Source organism: Stenella coeruleoalba (assembly GCF_951394435.1).
Source record: "Stenella coeruleoalba genome assembly, chromosome: 2".
Lineage (NCBI taxonomy): Eukaryota > Metazoa > Chordata > Mammalia > Artiodactyla > Delphinidae > Stenella > Stenella coeruleoalba.
The window spans coordinates 164333236-164353419 of record NC_137147.1 but is presented as its reverse complement, the minus strand read 5'-3'; the positions used below and the strand labels follow the sequence as shown (position 1 = coordinate 164353419).

Below are 20184 nucleotides of genomic sequence, written 5' to 3'. Positions count from 1 at the left end.
AGTGGCTCGTCCAGGAACTGAGAGCATGAAAAATCCATCCTATCTTGATTTTCACGCATCAAGAGTTAGTTCAGGACATTTTATTACCAATTCATTAATCTCTGAATTTGAACATTATATCGAATTTATAGATGGACTACATTCTAAAAGTTTGATGAAAAATTAACTGTTTAGAAGGAAAAATATTTTTCCATGATAAAAATAGTAGAAATAATAGTACCATGAAGCCTATTTAAGCCATAATGTAATCACTGTTGACTGTTCTCCTTGAATGAAGTCTGTCTCCATAGTTTTTTTTTTTAATTGATCTTTTACAAAATAACTAGCCTATTCCCTTCAAAATATCAAGGTTAAGAAAGAAAACGTTGGGGACTTCCCTGGTGGTGCAGTGGTTAAAAATCCGCCTGCCAATGCAGGGGACATGGGTTTGAGCCCTGGTCCGGGAAGATCCCACATGCTGTGGAGCAACTAAGCCCATGGGCCGCAACTACTGAGCCTGCGCTCTAGAGCAAGTAAGCCACAATACTGAGCCCACACTTCTAGAGCCTGTGCTCCCCAACGAGAAGCCACCACAGTGAGAAGCCACCGCAGTGAGAAGCCCGCGCACCGCGACGAAGAGTAGCCCCCACTAGCCACAACTAGAGAAAGCCCTCACGCAGCAATGAAGACCCAACACAGCCAAAAATAAATAAATAAAATTAATTTTAAAAAAAAGAAAGAAAGAAAAGGTTGAGGAACAGCTCCAGAATAAGGAGACATAAACAGAGAAGTGCAATGCATGAATCCATATGGGATCATGGATGGGAGAAGACCGCTATTGAGACTAATGTTGGGAAAATTGATAAGATTTGAATATGAGCTGTAGATCAAGACTGGGATACTGTGATAGGAGCGAGCCACCCATCTTGGGCACAGAATTTATGATGGCACAAAAAACTCAGTAATCAAAATAAATAACATTTGAATATAATATTTAAAAAATACAATTTAATGCAAAAATCCAAGATGAACAAAGTATCAAAAATATTTGAAAGTAGATTTTCATTATATATTTATTATTTTTAAAATGAGACAGGATAGTCTAATGGCTATAAATAATCTCATAGTTTTAAAGAATTCTGTGGCCTGAGTTTGTATTATAATATTCATCCTTTAACAGTCGTTCTAAATATTCTGCTGAGTTCAGAGCACATTAGCTTTGGAAGTTTAAGTTTACCAAACTCAAAAAACAAAGTACACACACCCACACATAAAAGGATATTTTCTCTGTTGGACCCTAGAACTGTTAACTTTCTAGTAGAGTGAAACATTTCTTGCCAAACAGCAAATTAGAGAATCAAAAGTCAAGTACCTGGGCTTCCCTGGTGGCGCAGTGGTTGAGAGTCTGCTTGCCGATGCAGGGGACGCAGGTTCGTGCCCCGGTCCGGGAAGATCCCACATGCTGCGGAGCAGCTGAGCACGTGAGCCATGGCCGCTGAGCCTGCGCTCCGCAACGGGAGAGGCCACAGCAGTGAGAGGCCCGCGTACCGCAAAAAAAAAAAAAAAAAAAAAAAAAAAAGTCAAGTACCTATTACATGGACTTGTTTTACCATTCTCAAATATTTAAATTGGCACACTGTATGTGTCAGTCTTAAAGCCTAAAGCTTGAATAGAAAGGGATTGTGTAAATTATTTTAATTCTATTCTGCAGTAAATTAGTAAAACAAACACATTAGGAGTGAAATATTGGTAGTATAGGGAAAATAGTAAAAAATACTTTGAAAACAAGAAATTGCATGGCTTTGATTCTTGTGGCCTGATATGAATTCCTATTCTGTGACAGGGATAATTGTTGTGGATACAATTCCCCTTTAAATGATCTATGAAAATTAGATTTGAACAAAGCTGGCATTTAGACTAGGTCCTACTCAGTGCAAATTATGAAGACACTTGTTAACACTACAGTGGCTGATCACACAAAATGAGAATATAACCGTGCTCCTCTTCTCTATCCCTGGTAACCATTTTAGATTTTACTATAATCTTGAAGTATAAATATGAGAAACTGAAAAATCAGTTACTGGCATTTCCAATCAAATGCTTGAATTCTTTACAAGGGATGACCCTGAGAAGCAGGTGATTTGTCTCAGGAGCTCAAGCTTCTTTTGGAATCCTTCACTGTGTGCTGGCAGAATAATGGCCCCTCCAAAGATGTCCACATCCTAACCCCTATAACCTGTCGAATATGTTAGGTTATGTGGTAAAGGGGGAAATAAGGTTGCTAATCACCTGATTTTGAGATGGGGAGATTATCCTGGATTCTCAAGGTGGACCCACTGTAATCACAAGGGTTCATATAAGTGGAAGAGAGAGGTATGAGAAAGAATCAGAGAGATGGCAGCATAAGAAGGACTCAACCAGCTGTTGCTGGCTTTGAAGAGGGAGGAAAAGGGCCGCGAGCCAAGGAATGTGGGTGGCCTCTAGAAGCTGGAAAAGGCAAGGAAATGGACTCTTCCCTGGAGCCAACCCCTTGATTTTAGCCCATAGAACTTCTAGATAATAAATTTGTGTTTTAAGCCACTAAGTTTGTGTGAATTTGTCATACCAGCAATAGGTGACTACGTGTACCTTTCCTGCTATCTCCTGCCCTCTCTCTTCAGACCCCAGGTACTCTCTCCTATCCTCAAGAAGAGCAGGTACTCTCCCCCTGCTCTCAAGGATTGTGTATGACATTTACATGTTAGTATACATTGACTTAGCACTCATACTTGCATTTTGAGACCTTTATCTAATGGATTCTACCTGTAAGAATGTATACGTTGTTAAAGAAATTTAGGAATAAACAAGTAGGTGGAGAACAATGTTTTGGGAAGGAGAGTGATCACAATTTCCCCTAAATCACTCGAAGCTAAAAATCTATTCATCCAGCACATGGTCACCCTTGACTAAAACGAATGTTATGATTTTTCAGGTTTAGCAATCTGGTCTTTTTTTCTTCTCTTTCCTTCTAATGACTCCTTTTTTTTTTTTTTTTCTGAGCTAACATGAGCTGTATTGATTACTTACGAATAAATGTTCTGTGACAGCCCTACCTCAGCACACACACAAAAGGACTTGGTTAATTTTTAAATTTAAGTTTTTCATTAGTGTCTTAGTGTTCCTCATTAAGAAATTCATTCTTACAGGGAGGTGGAGACAGGCATCATCTATCGCCCCGGAAGGAAGAATTTCAAAACTCTGCCAATGTGGAAAGGAGGACGTGAATTTACCAGGTGTTTATCCTCTTATCTCCGCTAGTACGCATTACAGCTGCCAGTAGTTCGGACTGGCCGTAATCTAGCACTGAAGAGTTCAGGATTTTCCCCTCAACTCCACTGGGACTCTAGTATTTCACAAAGCTGCCCTTCTTCACCTGCACTACGTGGATTATGCTTTTATTTTCTTTACTCAGCAACTTTTCAAGTAGTGTCCTTGACGGCGGTTCTCGGCGTGACCCACTCCTGAGAACCGAAGGTCGGGCGTTGGGTCACCGTTATAACCGGCTTCCTGGTGTAAAACAGGTGACCGTTCTACCGGCCGGGGCCGCCCCTCTTACTGGAAAGCCCCGGGTTTCCAGCTGGACGAAAACGAAACTCTTCCCTCTTCCAGGCGGGGGCTTTTGCTTGTTACCAAAAAGCCTTTCTGTCCTCTGTCACATCACCAAGTGGGGACCCCGCTGTATCTCCGTGACACTGACGCACAGACAGGGTCGTCGGAAGTTGGCAGCGGGCGCGGCCTCCGGCCCTTGCGGCCGGCGGCGTTGAGGTGGGGTCCGCAGGATGCGCTCGCGGGCCTCGGCTGGCAGCTGGCGACTCCCCTAGGTGAACCGACTTCCACGCAGGACACCGCCGCAACCTCGGCTCTTTTCCCAATCGATTGGCTTCCGGGAGTGGAGGCCGCAGGACAGCTTCCGGTTTCTCCGCCCGCCCCTTAGGCCCCGTCCCCGAGGCGGTCTTCCTCCCCAACCAGCCTACTTCCTCCTCCCGGCCTCGCCCCTGGCCCCTCCTCCCCCGTTCTCAGACCCAACTCCTTCTAGTCCCCCACCCTCAGGCCCCGCCTCCAGCCACGCTCCCCTTCATCCTCGGGCCCCGACCTCCTCCTCCCCCACCTCAGACCCCGCCCCCAGCCCACCCTCAGCTCCGCCCCTCAACCCCCCTCTCCCGCCCCGTTCCATTCAATTGTTGGATTGTCGGCGCCGCACTCCCTCCGGCGGCCGGTAGGGGGCGGGGTTCGAGCGTGGATTCACGCGGCGTCCCCCGGGCAGGGGCAGGTGCAGCGCGGAGCTGGGCCGGCGAGTGGGCGGACTCGAGGCCGCGGGCGGGCGGCTGCGACGCCGCGTTGGGTCGCGCTCGGCGGGTAGGCCGCGGTGGCCGCATCAGTGCTGACGTGGGGCGACGTGGGCCGGCGCCGGTCCCGGTGGGGCTTGTCGTCCCACCTCCTCGCGTCCGTAAGCAGTGACGAGGCCCGCTACGTAAATCGCTTCGCGGCGGGTAAGTGGCGCGCCGGCCGGCGGGGCCGGCGGAGCCTAAGGCGGGGGCGCCGGAGCGGGGGCAGGGCGGAGCGGTTAGCCCCGGCCGCCCCCGCTGTTTGCCCCGCGCACCCGGCGGGCGCTTTCCGAGGGGCCACCTCTCCGGCTCCGAGGGAGCGGAGGCCGCCGGACAGGCGGGCGACGTGGCTCCGTCCTCTCCCGTCACTCGCCAGAGCCGCCGCCTCCCGGTCCTCGCGGCCCGAGACCGAGCGAGCGGGGCGCTGCTGGAAGGCGCGCCGCCCTTGTTCCCCGCGTCCCCTTTGCGCCGGGACCAGCCAGCCCGGCAAGGCCCCCGGAGCCGGAGCGCGAACTGAGAGGGACGCGCGTCCTCGGACGTCTTCCCCGCGGTCCCCGCCGGGGCCCGCACCCGGTCCCGAGTGTGAGCCTCTCACGCTCCCTGCGCGGCTCGGGAAGGGGCGGCCGGCCGGCCGGGGTCAGAGCGATGCTGACCCGCGGGACCAGCGTCGGTCCGCACTGGAGGCCTTGTAACCGGGCGGCTCACCGGAGCGGCTTCCGAACAACTTTTCCTTTCCTGCCTAATTCGCCGGGCTGCTGGGAGTGCAGCCACCCTCCCTGGAAACAAACACAAACCGAGATGCGCAGGGCTAGAGGTCCAGTGTGAAGATTAGATTACATGAATAATTCGTGTTCTCTAGTTTTTTCCCCGTGGGTTCCATATTTTTCTCCTAGTCTTGATCCTGCTTTTGGATAACAAGCTGCTTTCCCTTCAAAGTCGTAGTCTTTGAAACTTTGAACTTAAAGGAACTTTTTTCCCCCAAAGAAAGGCAAATTGCAAACAATGTGTTTTGGCCAACTTATGCTAAGTATTAAGATACTGATGTTTAAAAAGCTGCTTATTGATCCAAACGCAGCTTTTCAATGGATTTGATCCTGGATGAGTAAACACTGAAAGCATTGTCATGTTAAGTGTTGGTAATGACACAAACATTTTTGGTGCATCTGTAAATAGTTCAGTGTAAGCAAATGCTTGCCCAGTGACTGTTCAACCTGGAGTCGCTTTGGTGAGTGTGAAGTTGTAATTACACGGATGTTTTGTGTACACATTTTATGAGTGTATGAATAAATTTTTATTGAATGTGTAAACACAAAGGAGCTCTTTAGTCTTTTTGTTTTCACATTGTTCCAGCAGTTTACTGAAATTGGGTGAGTTTAACAAACTCCAGACTCCATAGACTACTCTAGTTTCCTATTGGGGCAAATCACTACATGATTAAAATATGAAATCATGTTTAAAATTACGCACATTTCATGAAAAGTAAGGAAGAGTTTCAGGTTGTTAACATACGTAAGGAACACTGACTGAATCTTTACCAGTATAGACGTATATTCCTGATCCTGTTTTCCCCAACCTGGTATTCTCTACGGGTTAATATTCGGCCAGAAAAGTAAGTCAGGTTTATTGTTGAAGTGGGTAGTCTATTGGAAAGTGCTTAAATGTCTTGTCCCATTTAGGTAGACTTTTAAACATAAAACTGAACAATGCAAACACTTAACAGTTGAACCATTGATGTTTTGACATGCAATCAGTATTGGTCATTAAGGAAATAAACCTGAAATGTCTTTGAATTCTGTTAAGTATTTCTACTTTATTGAACTGATGTCGACATATATAAAAGTCAACTTTGATAATAGCAGTGTGTGCATTGAATACAATTTCAATATTATCAGTACAAGTATATATATATTGTAAAAGTATAGATTTCAAGGAAAGTGTTTCTCATTCATTATACATATGTAGAAGTAAACATTTAAAATCATTTTGTTAATTTCATTTTAAAGAGCACAGGGTGTTTAAAATACTTTTTACCATGGGAATCACACAATAAAGAGTGCCCTGTTCTTAAAAGTAAATCTCTCATTCATGGGTTTTCTTTTAATGATGCTGTAGGATATCCAGTAGCCAATAAGGGAGAATGAAGAGGAAAACCTAAGGATGACATTAGCTGGGATTTATCTTAATATTACTCATGAAGACAAGCCAAGTCTTATTGGTATAATAACAGTTATAGCAATTTTTTAAAATATCTAGTTTGCAAATCTTGACTGACCTTCCCAGGAGTGTTATGGGAAATTACTGGCAAGGTATATGTGAAACAATTTTGAGTGAAGGCATGAGCTAGTAGGTTATTTAGCACTGTTTAAATAACTATCTCACTGGTGAAGAAGGACGCTTGCCTCCAAGAAAACCTTACTAGCAACTTTTTGTGAGGCTCTTTTGAAGTCTCTCAGTTCTCCCCAAATGGGAAGCATCTTCATGCATACTTTCTGAACAGAAAAGTACAACCAGACCAATCAAATGTCAAAATGAAACCCTGTGAAATTTTAACAGTGGGGTTCATGTGATTCTGACATTGTTTACTTTTGAGAATTCCAGAAAACAAACTCAGTTTCTTCAAGGTTATCTTAGTGAAGTTTTTGTTTTTGTTTTTTTAACTCAGCAGATTTAAAATTAGACCATCCTAACTCAGAATGTCAAATGTCATAGAGTTGTGTTCATATTCTCAAACAGCCTCTTTTTTTTCATTGGTAGCACAAAAATTATTTTTTTGCCTAGAAATGCTTAGGAATTTATATCCTAGCATTGATTATGATGAAAGCTTCCAGCTCTGGAATTGGGGCAACTATATATCACGCATAAAGACACTTGGGATGCTTTTGCACCTCTTAAAATTGATGGAGGAGTTAAATTGAACTTATTTAGGCATGTTTCTACACTTAGGTACTAGTTTTGTTCATATACACAAGATAGGACCAACCTAGGTAAGTATAATAATGTTGAAATTCGTTTCTGTGAACCTTAGCTAATTCCAGTGTCTTATATACTCTTTCCCAGATTTTCTAGTTAGTAGTCGATGCAGTTGTACTTTATGTGTAAATAAATGTTTTGAAATGTACTTAAAGTGCGGTAATGAAGTGTTCTGTTGAAAGAAAAGCCCTACAATGATTAGCCAAGCAAATAACTTCCCCAATAGATTGAAAGTTATGTTTCCCTTCATGAAATGGGGCCGGGGCTCGGCCTGGCGGGGTGTGCTTGGAAAAGTGGAGATAGGCCATGACTATTTGAATTTCATTTTTCATTTCCTCCTTAGCAGTGGATTCTGCTCTTCATTGACTGAAATAGACGAAAGCAGGCACCAGGTGGGGAATGAACCGAAAAAGGGATGCTTGAATAGTTAATCCTTTGGTGATTTTAGTAAAGAGTTTAGATTTCTTAAATAATAATGGGTATCTGAAGCAATTAAACTGGAGTGACCTTGAATCTGTATTAGAATGCTGCCTGATTTTCTGTATGATTCATATTCAAAATAGTAAAGACAATATTTACAAGTGTTTCAAATAATTATTTAGGAGAACTGTTCCTGGCCACTTCTGTTTTTACACAAAAGTGTAAAACTTGTTATTTGAAAGTTATTCTAACTACTTCACAAAGATTACAAAACTTTGAAAGTGGCATAATTTCCTTATACTACTGTATTGCTTTGTTTTTCCTGTACTAATCTCCTTCCCCTAAAATGCATAATAACCATAGGCGCGTCCCTGTCAACTTCACATACGTGGCGTTTTGTAATTACAGTTGACTCTTGAGCAGCGTGGGAGTTAGGGGCGCCGACTGCTGCTCAGTTGAATATCCCTGTATAACTTTTGACTCCCCCAAAACTTAACTACTAATATAGCCTGCTGTTGACCAGAAAACCTTACCAATAATGTAAACAGTTAAAACATGTTTTCTATGTTGTATGTATTATATACTGTATTCTCACACTAAAGTAAGCGAGAGAAAAGAAAATGTTAAGAAAATCATAAGGAAGAGAAATACATTTACAGTACTGTACTGTATTTATCAATACCATAAGTTTATGAGATGAATCATTTGTCTGTACCTACATCAGTATTGTCATATGATACAAAACACTGCAGATGTAATATGTATTACTGACACTTGACATCAAAAATGAAAAGATAATGTGAAAAAGAAATCTGTATTTATTTATAGGTAACGATTCATACATTAATAGCGCAGAAGCAGCAATATGATTGCCTAGTGTAATTGATACGATTGCTTCACGGTAGCCTAGCCCAAACACTAATGAATGAATCATTGTAGAAATTTATGGCATACAGTATTACAGTCATATTCATATTACAGTATTGGAAACATTGTTACTTTTTTTAAAAAAACCACTTACCTATGACGATAGCTGATTTGCAGTTCCTCCAACTATGAGAGAGAGGAATACTGTACAGTAATGTAGTTCTTTGAAAGCAAAGTTATAAAACAGTAAGAAAACTAACACATTATTTTTATTAAATATCACCTTATGCCTGTGTAAGGATAGACTAGTATCTACATATATTTTACACTTTCATGACATACCTTTTTCTTGTTTCAATAATTATAGGCTATGAGTTTCATCTGTGAGTTTTTCAACTTATTGCAAATCTCCAAAAATTTTTCCAATATATTTTAATTAATTTATTTATTTGTTTTTATTTATTTTTGCTGCGTCGGGTCTTAGTTGCGACACGCAGGACATTTGTTGAGCTGTGCTGGATCTATCGTTGTGGCGCGTGGGCTTCTCTCTAGTTGCGGCACGTGGGTTTTCTCTCTCTAGTTGTGGTGTGTGGGCTTAGTTGCCCCCAATGACATGTGGTATCTTAGTTCCCTGACCAGGGATCGAACTCGTGTCCCCTGCATTGGAAGGCGGATGCTTTACCACTGGACTACCAGGGAAGTCCCTCCAATATATTTATTGAAAAGAATTTGCATATAAGTGGACCCATACTGTTTCAAACCTGTGTTGTTCAAGGGTCAACGGTACTTCTCTCTCCTAGCTAGCCTCCCTTTTCCCAGTTTCTTAATTGACTTGGTTGAGGAGGACCAGCTTTACAATGTAAGCTTCATATTCTTCTCCTACTTTCTTTCAAACCTTACTTGCTTTGCTACTTAAATCATAGTTAACCGCTGAGGATCTTCTACTTTCCCAAAAGGCTAAAACCTTTCTTCATCCAGAACTCAAGAAACAGATCATACTTTTCTGTGTTCTTTCTCTTCCTGCTTCCGTTAGAGGTGTACTTCCCTTTATTCCACGTTCTTTTCTTTTTGTTTTGACCGTGCTAATTGCAGTGGGATCTTTATTTTGCCTTTCTTGCAAAAACCATAGCTAATAAGGGGTAGAACTCAAGTTAACACCCAGATCAACCTCCAGTGCCACACTGTTTATATTGCACACTGCTATGCTACGACCACTAGACCGTGTTGCCACCTCAGGAATTGGGGACAAGGGAAGTGGGGAATGAAGAGAGAGGACTCCTGGATAGGGTGGCTGTGCCGATGGTGATGTCACTCCCCAATCGAGATAAAAGTACAGCAAGAGGTGAGATGCAGAGCAAGGGAGTTGAAGTTAGTTTTAAACATATTAGACTTGAGGATCTCTGAAGAAACCGTTAAGAGATGTCGAATAGGCAGATACATACAGGCTAGAGCTCAGGAGAGAGAGGTCCAGGCTGGAGGTGAGATTTGAGACACATCAAGAGGAGATGAGGCAGCCTAGGGGGAGAGTGTGGAGGTGTTTGTGACTGAAAGCCTGGGAATACCAGTACTTAAAGAGTGGGCCAAAGGAGACTAAGGCGAAGGACTGGATAACTTGGAAGGGAAACATGAACGTGGTGTCCTGAAGAGTTCAAGGAGGGTGAAATTTGGGGAGTAGGAAATGCTGTAGGCATGTTGAGGATAGGGACTAAAGATCATTCTTGAAGATTTGGCAAGCAGGTGATCAATCAGTGATGACTTCTTAGAGAGTAGTTGGAATGAAATAATTCTCTGATGAGCCTGAGTCAGGATCAGGTTTATCTGATGGTCATTATTCTGTTGTGAGGCTAGTCATTTGCTCTCTTGATGTCTTGTGATGGGGTGGCAGGAAGCTGAGACTGTCTTCAATGCTGGCAGCCTCTGGGAAGAGGAAATGGGTGGCTGTTCCCAGACTTCACCAAATACCTTTTTCTACTTTTTGAGTTCTGAATCATAATGTATTACTTACTCAGAAATTAAACCAAAGAATATGGTATTTCCAAGAGAAATTGGGAGTTACTTCTCTCTTCTTATATGGTGCCGTACTCATCATTATTATTCAGATAATATTATCATTATTCCTTGTTTAAACATCTGTCTCCCTCATTAGAACCAAAGCTGCTGGAGATCAGGGACATCTTGTTACCTGTGTCTTGGTGCCAAGCACAAGGGCTGGGGTATCTTGGGTGCCAATCACTGTTTAATAAATCAGTAGCCCCTGCCCTCATGGTTACACAGTTGTTATGGAAGATAAGATGTCCCCACATAAAATGCCAGTGTAATATAACACAGAATAAGGTTTAATCTGAATGAATGTCACCATCCTTGTTTCTTGTTCATGTTGTAGGTTGCCTGGTTCAAGTGCCTTACCTTTCCACATTGTCGCTATGGTTGTGTGGGGGCAGGTGGTAACAGTAACCATTGTCCTGGTGCCCGTAGTAAGTTGCAGCACACTTGCCTGCTGACTCAGTTTCCAAATTGGGTGGGATGGTGTGACATCATTTTAGAGAGACCACTTAGGAGGGAACCCCGGAAATAGCATGTTTGTTGCCAAGCATCTCTGTTGCTGGCATAGACGCCTGGAAGGAACTTAGGGATGCGGGTGTTGGTCCTTTCAAATCTAAAACAAATTGAGGGCTCACTGCTCTCCTTTTGTCTTTTTCTTTCCCAACTTTACTTCATTCAGCATGTCAAATGTGTATTTTAAAGAGATATTAGTAAAAAAAAAAAAGGGGGGGTTTAATTGCTAGAGTGTCTAAAACAGCTTTTTTAATGGATTAAAGGCTATCAGAGGAGATTTTAAAGGAACGGTTACTATTTTGTTTGCAGTTAAAATTCTTTGACAAAACCCAGTTTTGAAGTTAAGGTAAATGAAAAATAGTTGACAAATTTGTTTCAGTGGAATGAAATTTGAGAAAATGATAGATTCATTCAGTTTATTAAGTGATTATTATTTTAAAATAGAGCTGATACTTATGAGCGATTTGTAGTGTGTGTGAAATGATTTAGGCAGCACTGCACTCTCTTCAGTGGAAAATGATAAGTAGCACATGATTTAATTTTTTGGAATTTTTTCCTAAGAAAATAAGGCAATTGAATAGTAGTAAGTTTGAAAAAAATACGGAGTTGTTTTCACCTCTCTATGCTGTTTTTTTGTTTTATGGAAATTAGGGTATTCTGGGGTATTCTGGTGTAGTTTTGAGAGATTTTAATTTTTTTTAAATAAAATCTTATGATCTGCCAACTAGACATTATAATTTTACTGCAGGATAAATAAAGAAGAAAACGAAGGAGCAAAGCATTGACTACAAATGTCTTAATAATGAGCAAGTGTGGCAGGAAAAAATATATTAAAACAAATCTAAGGTAGGTGGATATATTATTTTTCTATTCTTTTGAAAGTTCTACTTAGAGAGCTTAAAGTTAAAATGATGGATAAATTAATGGTGTATATCTATGTACCATACATATATATGTGTATGTGTGTACATATATATACACATTATAATAAAAAATATAATAATATGTACCCAAATTGCTCAGCTACTCAATTAGGGAGTTTCTCTTCCACCATGTGCTGTGTGAGGCAATGCAGAGGATAGGTGGATATTCACGGGCAGCTCATTCTAAGCGCTGGCCTTTCCAGTCAGAAAGGAGATTGCACTTAAGGATGTGGACAGAGTTTTCGTTTTTCTGCTTACACTTGTACCTGAAGTTGTAAAACAGAGGGAAGTCTCTACCAAGCGTTTTACAGAAATCCAAATATTACTTTTCAGGTTTTCTTTTAGTTACTTTCAGAGACCTTCTGGTTCATCCATTGGGTCTAGCATCAAAAAGAAAATGAATTTTCTTTGACAGTTTTGGTAAAACTATTTAAAAATAGATAATAGAAACAACTTTAATAATTTTTCCTTTTGCTGCTGGATCTTATTTTTAAAAGAGATGAAAATTTTTACAAGGGTAAATATAGTTGCTCTGCAGTGTAATTTGTCTTTGCAAATTGGATACAACTAAGTAAGATTTTAGAAGTTATTAGTTCACTATACACTTTAATTATAATTAGGAAACTGCCTTTGTCTTATTTTTCATTTAGATATTTTTGGTCTGTATTCCTTTTCTCTTCTTTGTTCCTATCTTTTACGAACACTTTCCTGGGTACTTATGATAGCATTTCTTTAAAATGTTTTTCCTTTTTCTTCTGGTTTTTCCTTCCATTTAAATATCTTGTGTGTTCTTGAAACATAGGTATGCTGAAATAACTTTGGTCATTAATTACCTCAATATTTCTATAATTGTAAATATCATTTTTACAGATATATTCCTTTGTATTCATTTCTTGAATGTATATTATACAAATCATATACAGACAGTACTGTACTGTTTGTTGTAGTTCAGTATTTTGGGGAGTTTTTGCAGTATGACATAGATGTTCTACTAAAGGCCTAGAAAATAACAGTAAGCAAACATACAATTCTACCCCCAACCCCTAAAAGTAGTTCACCCTGGAAGTCTTTGAAAATTGTGCTACTGGATGGATCCTATTCTTTTAAAACATTAGTTATATTAACACTTACTGAACTGAATCCCAATATATTAAGAAGATATTGGGATAACATTTACTTTTCTGTTGAAGAAGAAAATGGTTTGCCAATAATATAAAAAAGATTTCAGAAGAAATATTTAGCTTTCATAAGAAAAGAATGTTACTACTTCCATTAATCATTTATAAATTTAAATATGCCCATTTTAGCAAATCCTTATCTGTTCTTTAGAATTGTGGAACTGAATGTTTGCCAGTATTTTGCTTACTGTTAGCTTATGGTGCTTAATGGACTTTTTAATTTGTTTTAGTGTTTTTATTGTTTTATCTCATATGTTTTTATTTTTAAATATTTTGTAATTTATATTTCCTAATTGGTCTTTTTCTGTCTAATTTGGATTTGTTTAAGATTAAAATATTACATAATTAATTAATTTATAGATTACTCTATTAATACTAGTATAACTATGATTAAAATTTGTTACAAAAAGTGAGATTTGGGGGAAAATATTGTATGTACACATCTTTAATTTTCACTATAAAGTATGTAAGTGAATATACTTTAAAGTACGAAATCTTTCAAATCTTTCATACTCAAATCTTCACTCATACTTAAAGTATGAATCTTTCATACTTTAAAGTACGAAAGATTAAGATGGATCTTTCTCTTACACTTTTTAAATAAATTCCATCAGGACTACTGAGGCTGACTTACAGATGTTAGTGTTGATGTACATCATTTCCAGCTGAGGTCTGGGTCCTGTATTTCCTGCTGAGTTAGTGTTTGAAAATACCCAGTACAGTGCCTGACCCATGTTGAGCACTTAAATGTTAGTTGAATCTTCAGCCCTGAGTCCTGGCCTGGGTTGGTTTTTAGTGGGTTTAGGCGGTGGTACTGGAGAACAGTTGGATATAGATCAGCAGAATGAACTTAGTTGAAAATGACAGAGTGTGTAAATTGGTAGTGCTGACCTTACTCTTCTGTAGATGATTTTTACCTTCAAATAAATTGATTTAGTATCAAACTTTTACTGAATGACATGTACTGGGCACTGTACGAGGCACTCCAGGAGAATAAAATGGGATAAGATTAGAGTCTCTACATCCTAGTGGGAAAGACACAGCATATCTAAATGAAGATTGTGACAACAGTTGCAGCATACTCAAAAGCACAGCATTGGTTAAGATGTATCTAAACGGGACTACTGCTCAGGGCACTGGCTGTGGAAGGACCCCTGAGGTCACAGTCACAAGACCTCTTGTTCACCCTCTATCATGCAGTCTGTTGTGTCCTCTGTAGAAAGTCACTTAATCTCTCTGAACCTTATTTTTATCATTTTAGTAACACCTAACAGTTGCATAGTCTTCCAGAATAGTTGATTAATTGGCTTATTTAATGATTATGGTAGATTCTGTACTAGGCACTGGGAATACATTGAAATCTAAGATGTGGTCTCTGTTGCACACACTGTGCTAGTACTTTGTGGACAGATGTGATATATGCTAGACAAGTGCTGAAATGGAGGGGATTGCACAAGATGCTTTGGGAACTCAGAACAGCGTAATTGTGCCCAAGGCTATTAGAATAGGCTTTGAAAGATGGTGTCCTTGAGCCAGGCTTTGAAGAACAAGTAGAAATGCGCCTGTTGGACGGAGAAGGAGTGAAGGGCATCCCAGGAACAGGGAAGAGCAGATATAAAAGATTAGAATTGGGGGAATAAGATGTGTATTTGACCAAAAAATGGCTCATAAGGAGGCTGGAATGCAGAGTGTGGGAAGGAATGGGGTGACTGGAGATGAGGCTGTAAAGATAAAATGAGGTCACATTGTGAAAGAAATTGAATGGCAGTTTGGTTTGGTAATTGAGAATATGAACTTTGGAAAAAGGCCTTAGTTCGAAACCTGGCTTTGCCACTCAATACCTTTGTGGTAAAATCAGATTCTTAACCTCTTTATGTCTCCTTTTCCTCACCTCTAAAAGAAGAACTAGCTATATTGCCCTTATAAAGTTGTTAAGAATGAAAACTAGTAGGCATTTACCACATGGTAAGCACTTGACAAACGGTAGTTGTAGTTAGGATTACTGTGAGAAGTTTGGGTTTTATCCTGTAGTCAATAGGAAGCTCCTGAAGAGTTTTAAGCAGAAATATGTTTCAGAAAGATAACTGTCGGCAGGACAGTGGTGGCAGAGAAGAGGACTGAATTGTTCTTTGGAAGGTAGAATCATCCCACCTGCTGATGGCACTGTAGGGAATGAAAGGGAGAGGGTTTCAGGATGACACTCAGGTTTCCACTGGAGCAGATGGATTGAAGTGGGGCCCCATTTCCTGAGGTGCGAAACTCAGAGAAGGAACATATTTGTGGAGGAAGAAAAGGAGTTAGTTTTGGACCCATTGAGTTTGAGGTACCTGCAGGACATCTATTTGGAGATGTTAAGTAGGCACTTGGATATGATTCTGGAATTCAAGAGAGACCTCTGGGCCAGAGATCTAGATTTGAGAGTCATAAGCTTAAAGCTGGTGCTTGAATCTAGAGAAATGGATGATATTACACAGGGAGAGATTTGAGAGTGAGGCCAGAAGGCTAACCAGAGTCCTAAAGAATGCAGTGTTGAAGGTTAACACCGAGTAGGAGAAGGAATTGGCAAAGGAGCTTGTGGAGAAATTGTCAGAGAATCAGATGAGAGCAGAAAATCAGTATCGTGACCTCAAGATACCCAAGAAGGGAGATGTCAGAGGTTTTGAGTGCTGCTGAGGGATCAAACAAGATAGGACTTAAAATGAACATTGGATTCAGTGACTGAGATAGATTACCCCTACTAGAGAAGTCTTCGTGGGGCAGAAGCCAGTTAGGGGTTGTCTGGGAGTAGGTGGGAGGTGAAGAAATGGAGATAGTGTTGGCAGTTCTTTAAAGTAGCTTAGCAGTGAGAGGAAGAAGAGAGGTTTGAGAGAGCAGCTAGAGAATGACTTCTGGTTCAGTGGTTGTGTGTGTGTGTGTGTGTGTGTGTGTGTGTGTGTGTGTGTGTGTGGTTGGGGAGACTTGAACAAGCTTAAATCTTGGCAGGAGGAAGCCATTGGGGAGGGCAGAAGGTAATTGTTAGTGTAATGCCCCCATAGCCTAATGAAGAGGGATCCCAAGGACAGACAGGAATTTAAGTCTGGGGAGTTGGAAGCAAGGGAAAATGCAGGTGTAGATGTAAGTGGATTTGTTGATTTGGTGGCAGGAAGTTGAGGGGGTTCTCATCTGAAACAGGAGGCAAGGTCTCATGTGGAATGTGATAGTAGGTGAGCTCAGGGATTTGAGAAGAGGGAGACTTGAAACAGTAGCAGAGAATGGGAGAGTAAGCTTCCAAGGAAGCAGTAAGATTGCTGCTTATTTGAGGTTGAAAACTGGATTCAGTAGCCTTAATAATATTCTCTTTTAAAATTTTGTTCAGTATTGTTCATTGGTGCATGCATAGAGGAGACAGAACAGGTTTTATCTGAGATTGGTATTTACTAAGCAGATAAAACAGAAGGAAAAGGGACAAGGGAATTTAGGGTATTAGGAAACAGCAGTTAAAATGAGAAACTATGGATTCTAAGCTGAGTAGGACGGGATGTGAAGAAAGGAGGAGGCTGATTGAAAGGGAGAAAGTAGTGGTCTAGAGATCAGTGTGGTGGAAATACAGGCGTGATGGGAGTAATTGAGGGTGGTTGTGAGCTGGGAGGATAGAATATTGGTAGAGTGGGATGTCAGAATTAATTATTTCAGAAGTGGAGCAGTTTTGGACACTGACAAGGTCCAGTGTACGGCCAGCCCCTCAGGTAGAAGGCTGTAGGGGAGGGAAGAAAGTCATTAAACCGAGGCATCAGGGCGAGGGATGGGTCCTTTGTTTTGAGGGTGGAACATAACACAGAATGGTGGAGAGGAAAGCTTTTTTAAGTCAGGTGCCAAAGTCTTCAGTGTCAATCCTTGAAAGTAGAAGCTGATGATTATCATATGGATGAGTCGTATCGGATGGTACACCCAATTACCTTGAGGCTCCGTGAACAAGAGTTTTTATGAAGGAGCAGAGGAAGCACAGCTGGGAAATAGTGGGGATCAGTGAGGATGCCAAGTCAACATTGGGATCTTGATTCAGTGTGGGAAGACAAACAGCTCCCTCTTGAGGCGGGGTGTGTGGGGTTTTGGGAGTTCCAGACAGCACATCGCAAAGGCTTCGGAGGAGAACAGGAGCGAGCAGCTGTATTATGGGGGGAAAGGAAGCACTGGTTATGAGAGTGAAAATGAAATGTGGGAGGAGCTTGTATCTTTGACAGTGGCTGGGGAAACCAGAATGTGAGATGTTAATGGATAGGATTCTGGCATAGGTGAAGGGGCATTGCAGTTTAGTCATGGCTTACAGGGGACCTTACTGTGATGTGTGAGTGGACGGTAGCAGTTGTGAGGAGCAGCAATGCAGCTGCTTGGTCCAGCGCTGGGATAGGAGGTTAGTGGATGATGCCAAGTGTGGCAGGGAGGATGAATGGAGGTGGCGGGGAGGGTGGTGCTGCTAACCTTCCATTACTGCCTTTCCTCACTAGGAGGCTCAGGGCCTCATGGCATCCTGATCTGGCTGGTATTTAGCTATATGGATTTTTTGGTAGTTGGTGTGGTACTGACTCACATACAGACACATGATTCTAACTTTGGAGCTTGAATGGATAGTGATGCTCTTGACTGAAAGAAGGAATATAAGAGAAGGGATAGGTGTCTGTGAAAACTCCAGGTTAAGCTGCTCACTGGGGGGGGAAGCACAAATACAGATTTGGGAGTCAAATGCATCTAGGATTGAGGAAGCCATAGTATGTAGACTGAAAAAAGTAAAAGGGCAAAGGATTGAACTCTGGGGAATACCCAGGAAAAAAAGGGAACAGTGAACGTGAGTGCATGAAATAGTGTGTATAAAACACTTTCATGTGTAAAAGAGTTTGAAATGTTTAATAACTTACGAAGTCTTTCATTATATCTCAAAAAACAACTCCTGAATAGCTTAGGTTTACCTTTTTAAGCATTAGTGCTTTTTTTGGTGGGAGTCTTCCTAGATTCTATTATGTATACTCCTCTTTCCTTAAATTATACAAAGTATAATTATTTTCTTTCTTAATGACTCAGGATAGTTATTGTAAATATCAGTTATTGAATTTTAACTCATAAATTCTTCAATTTCCTGAATATAAAGAACTAGGAGACTTTACCCTGTATGGGCCCAAATTGCTACACACTTGGAATTCCTTTTTTAAAAAATAATTTAAAAAAATTTTATTAAAGTATAGTTGATGTACAATATTATATGTTACAGGTGTACTAATACAGTGATTCACAATCTTTAAAGGTTCTACTCCATTTTTACTTATTATAAAATATTGGCTATATTTCTTGTGTTGTACAGTATATCATTGTAGCTTATTTTAAACCTAATAGTTTGTACCTCTTAATCCCCTACACCTATTCTGTCCCTCCGGCTTCCCTCTTCCCACTGGTAACCACTAGTTTGTTTAATATATCTGTGAGTCTGTTTCTTTTTTGTTATATTCAGTAGTTTGTTGTATTTTTTAGATTCCACATATAAGTGATATCATGGAGTATTTGTCCTTCTCTGTCTGACTCATTTCACTTAACATAATACCCTCCAAGTCCATCCACGTTATTGCAAATGGCAAAATTCCATTTTTTATAGCTGAGTAGCATTCCCCTGTGTATACAGACCACATCTTGTTTATCCAGTCATCTGTTGATGGACACTTAGGTTGCTTCCATATCTTGGCAGTTGTAAACAGTGCTGCTGTGAACATTGGGGGTGCATGTGTCTTTTCGAATTAGTGCAGGGGGTTGGATATACACCCAGTAGAGGGATTGCTGGGTCGTGTGGCAGCTCTCTTTTGAGTGTTCTGAGGACCCTCCACGCTGTTTTCACGATGGCTGCACCAACTTACATTCCTACCCACAGCCACACTTGGAATTCTTGACCTGTTTATTATATTCTGTATATTTTCTCCTCCCCTTACCCTATCTCCAGCTGTCACTTCTTATATCCAGTATGTTTAGAAACCAGATAAATGAGAATTGTATTTAAAATTAAATTGAATGGGCTTAGAGTACCAACTAGGTACTCCTCATTTTAGAAGTTTCAGTTTACGAACTTTGGGCCATTTGTTTTGCCTGTTAACAGGTAACTCTTGGTTATTGTCTCGTTCTTGACTGAATTCTAAGATATCAAACAGTTGAAACGTTGTACAGTGTAGACGCTGAAGGACCTAGAGTAGAGGAGCGTCTGAGTGATGTGGACATTTCTTCTCTCCAGAGTATTAAAAGCAGTTCTTAATCTGGATCCCCCCTGCCTTTCTGGCCATACTTTCACCTGTCTGCTCTGCCTCTTCCCCGCTAGATGTAGATAGGCTCCCCCGAGGGCTCCCCCACGCCTCACCACATTCCCTACTACAGTCGGCTACTCTATTTTCCAGACATTCTCCGTATTTTCCTTCCTCTCATGGTCCTCCTGTCCTTTTCTACCTGGTGAAATTCTTCTCATCCTTCAGTATACAACTCACATGGCCCCATCCTCAGGCCCACTTCAACATTCCTTCCTATGTTTTCCAAAGCATTTCGTACATAACATCCTTCACACAGTTTAAGAAGTGTTCATTACTGGTCTAACTGATAGAATTTACCAATAAGCTAAGTTTTTCTCAAATTTTAATATATATCAGAATCTCTTGGATGTAAAGAATTAGACCCCTCAGAAAGTTTGAATCAGTAGATTTGGGGTTGAGTCTGGGAATCTGCCTTTTTTTTGTCTTTACAAGTGTATTTGTTAATTCTGATACAGGTTGTGCGAGGACTATACTTTGAGAAACCAGGGCCCAAGTGGTGAATGATTTCCTTCAGGGCAAGGACTGTGACTTAACTTTTGTATTCTCAGGGCCTGTCATGTATTATAGATGGTGCTAAAGGAATGTTCCTGAAGTGGGAAAGGCCTTTCAGCGT

The 20184-nt window shown here is 41.0% G+C and overlaps 1 protein-coding gene across 29 annotated transcripts in view; it reads left to right on the top strand.

Moving 5' to 3' along the window:
• Positions 1-4244: 4244 nt before the first annotated feature.
• Positions 4245-20184, top strand: part of CREM (cAMP responsive element modulator) — a 93468-nt gene continuing 77528 nt past the window's right edge. For 26 of the 29 annotated variants that reach the window (XR_013825777.1, XM_079911195.1, XM_079911166.1 and 23 more), the window contains exons 1-2: positions 4245-4508; positions 11905-12002. Coding sequence is in view for 28 of the 29 variants with exons in the window: in XM_079911195.1 (XP_079767321.1) it covers positions 11959-12002 (44 nt within the window). In the remaining variant the exon portion in view is untranslated. Of the gene's footprint in view, positions 4509-4537; positions 5569-7681; positions 7706-10983; positions 11075-11904; positions 12003-20184 lie in introns of those variants that run through there. The other 3 variants (XM_079911185.1, XM_079911191.1, XM_079911174.1) reach the window with 3 other exon arrangements.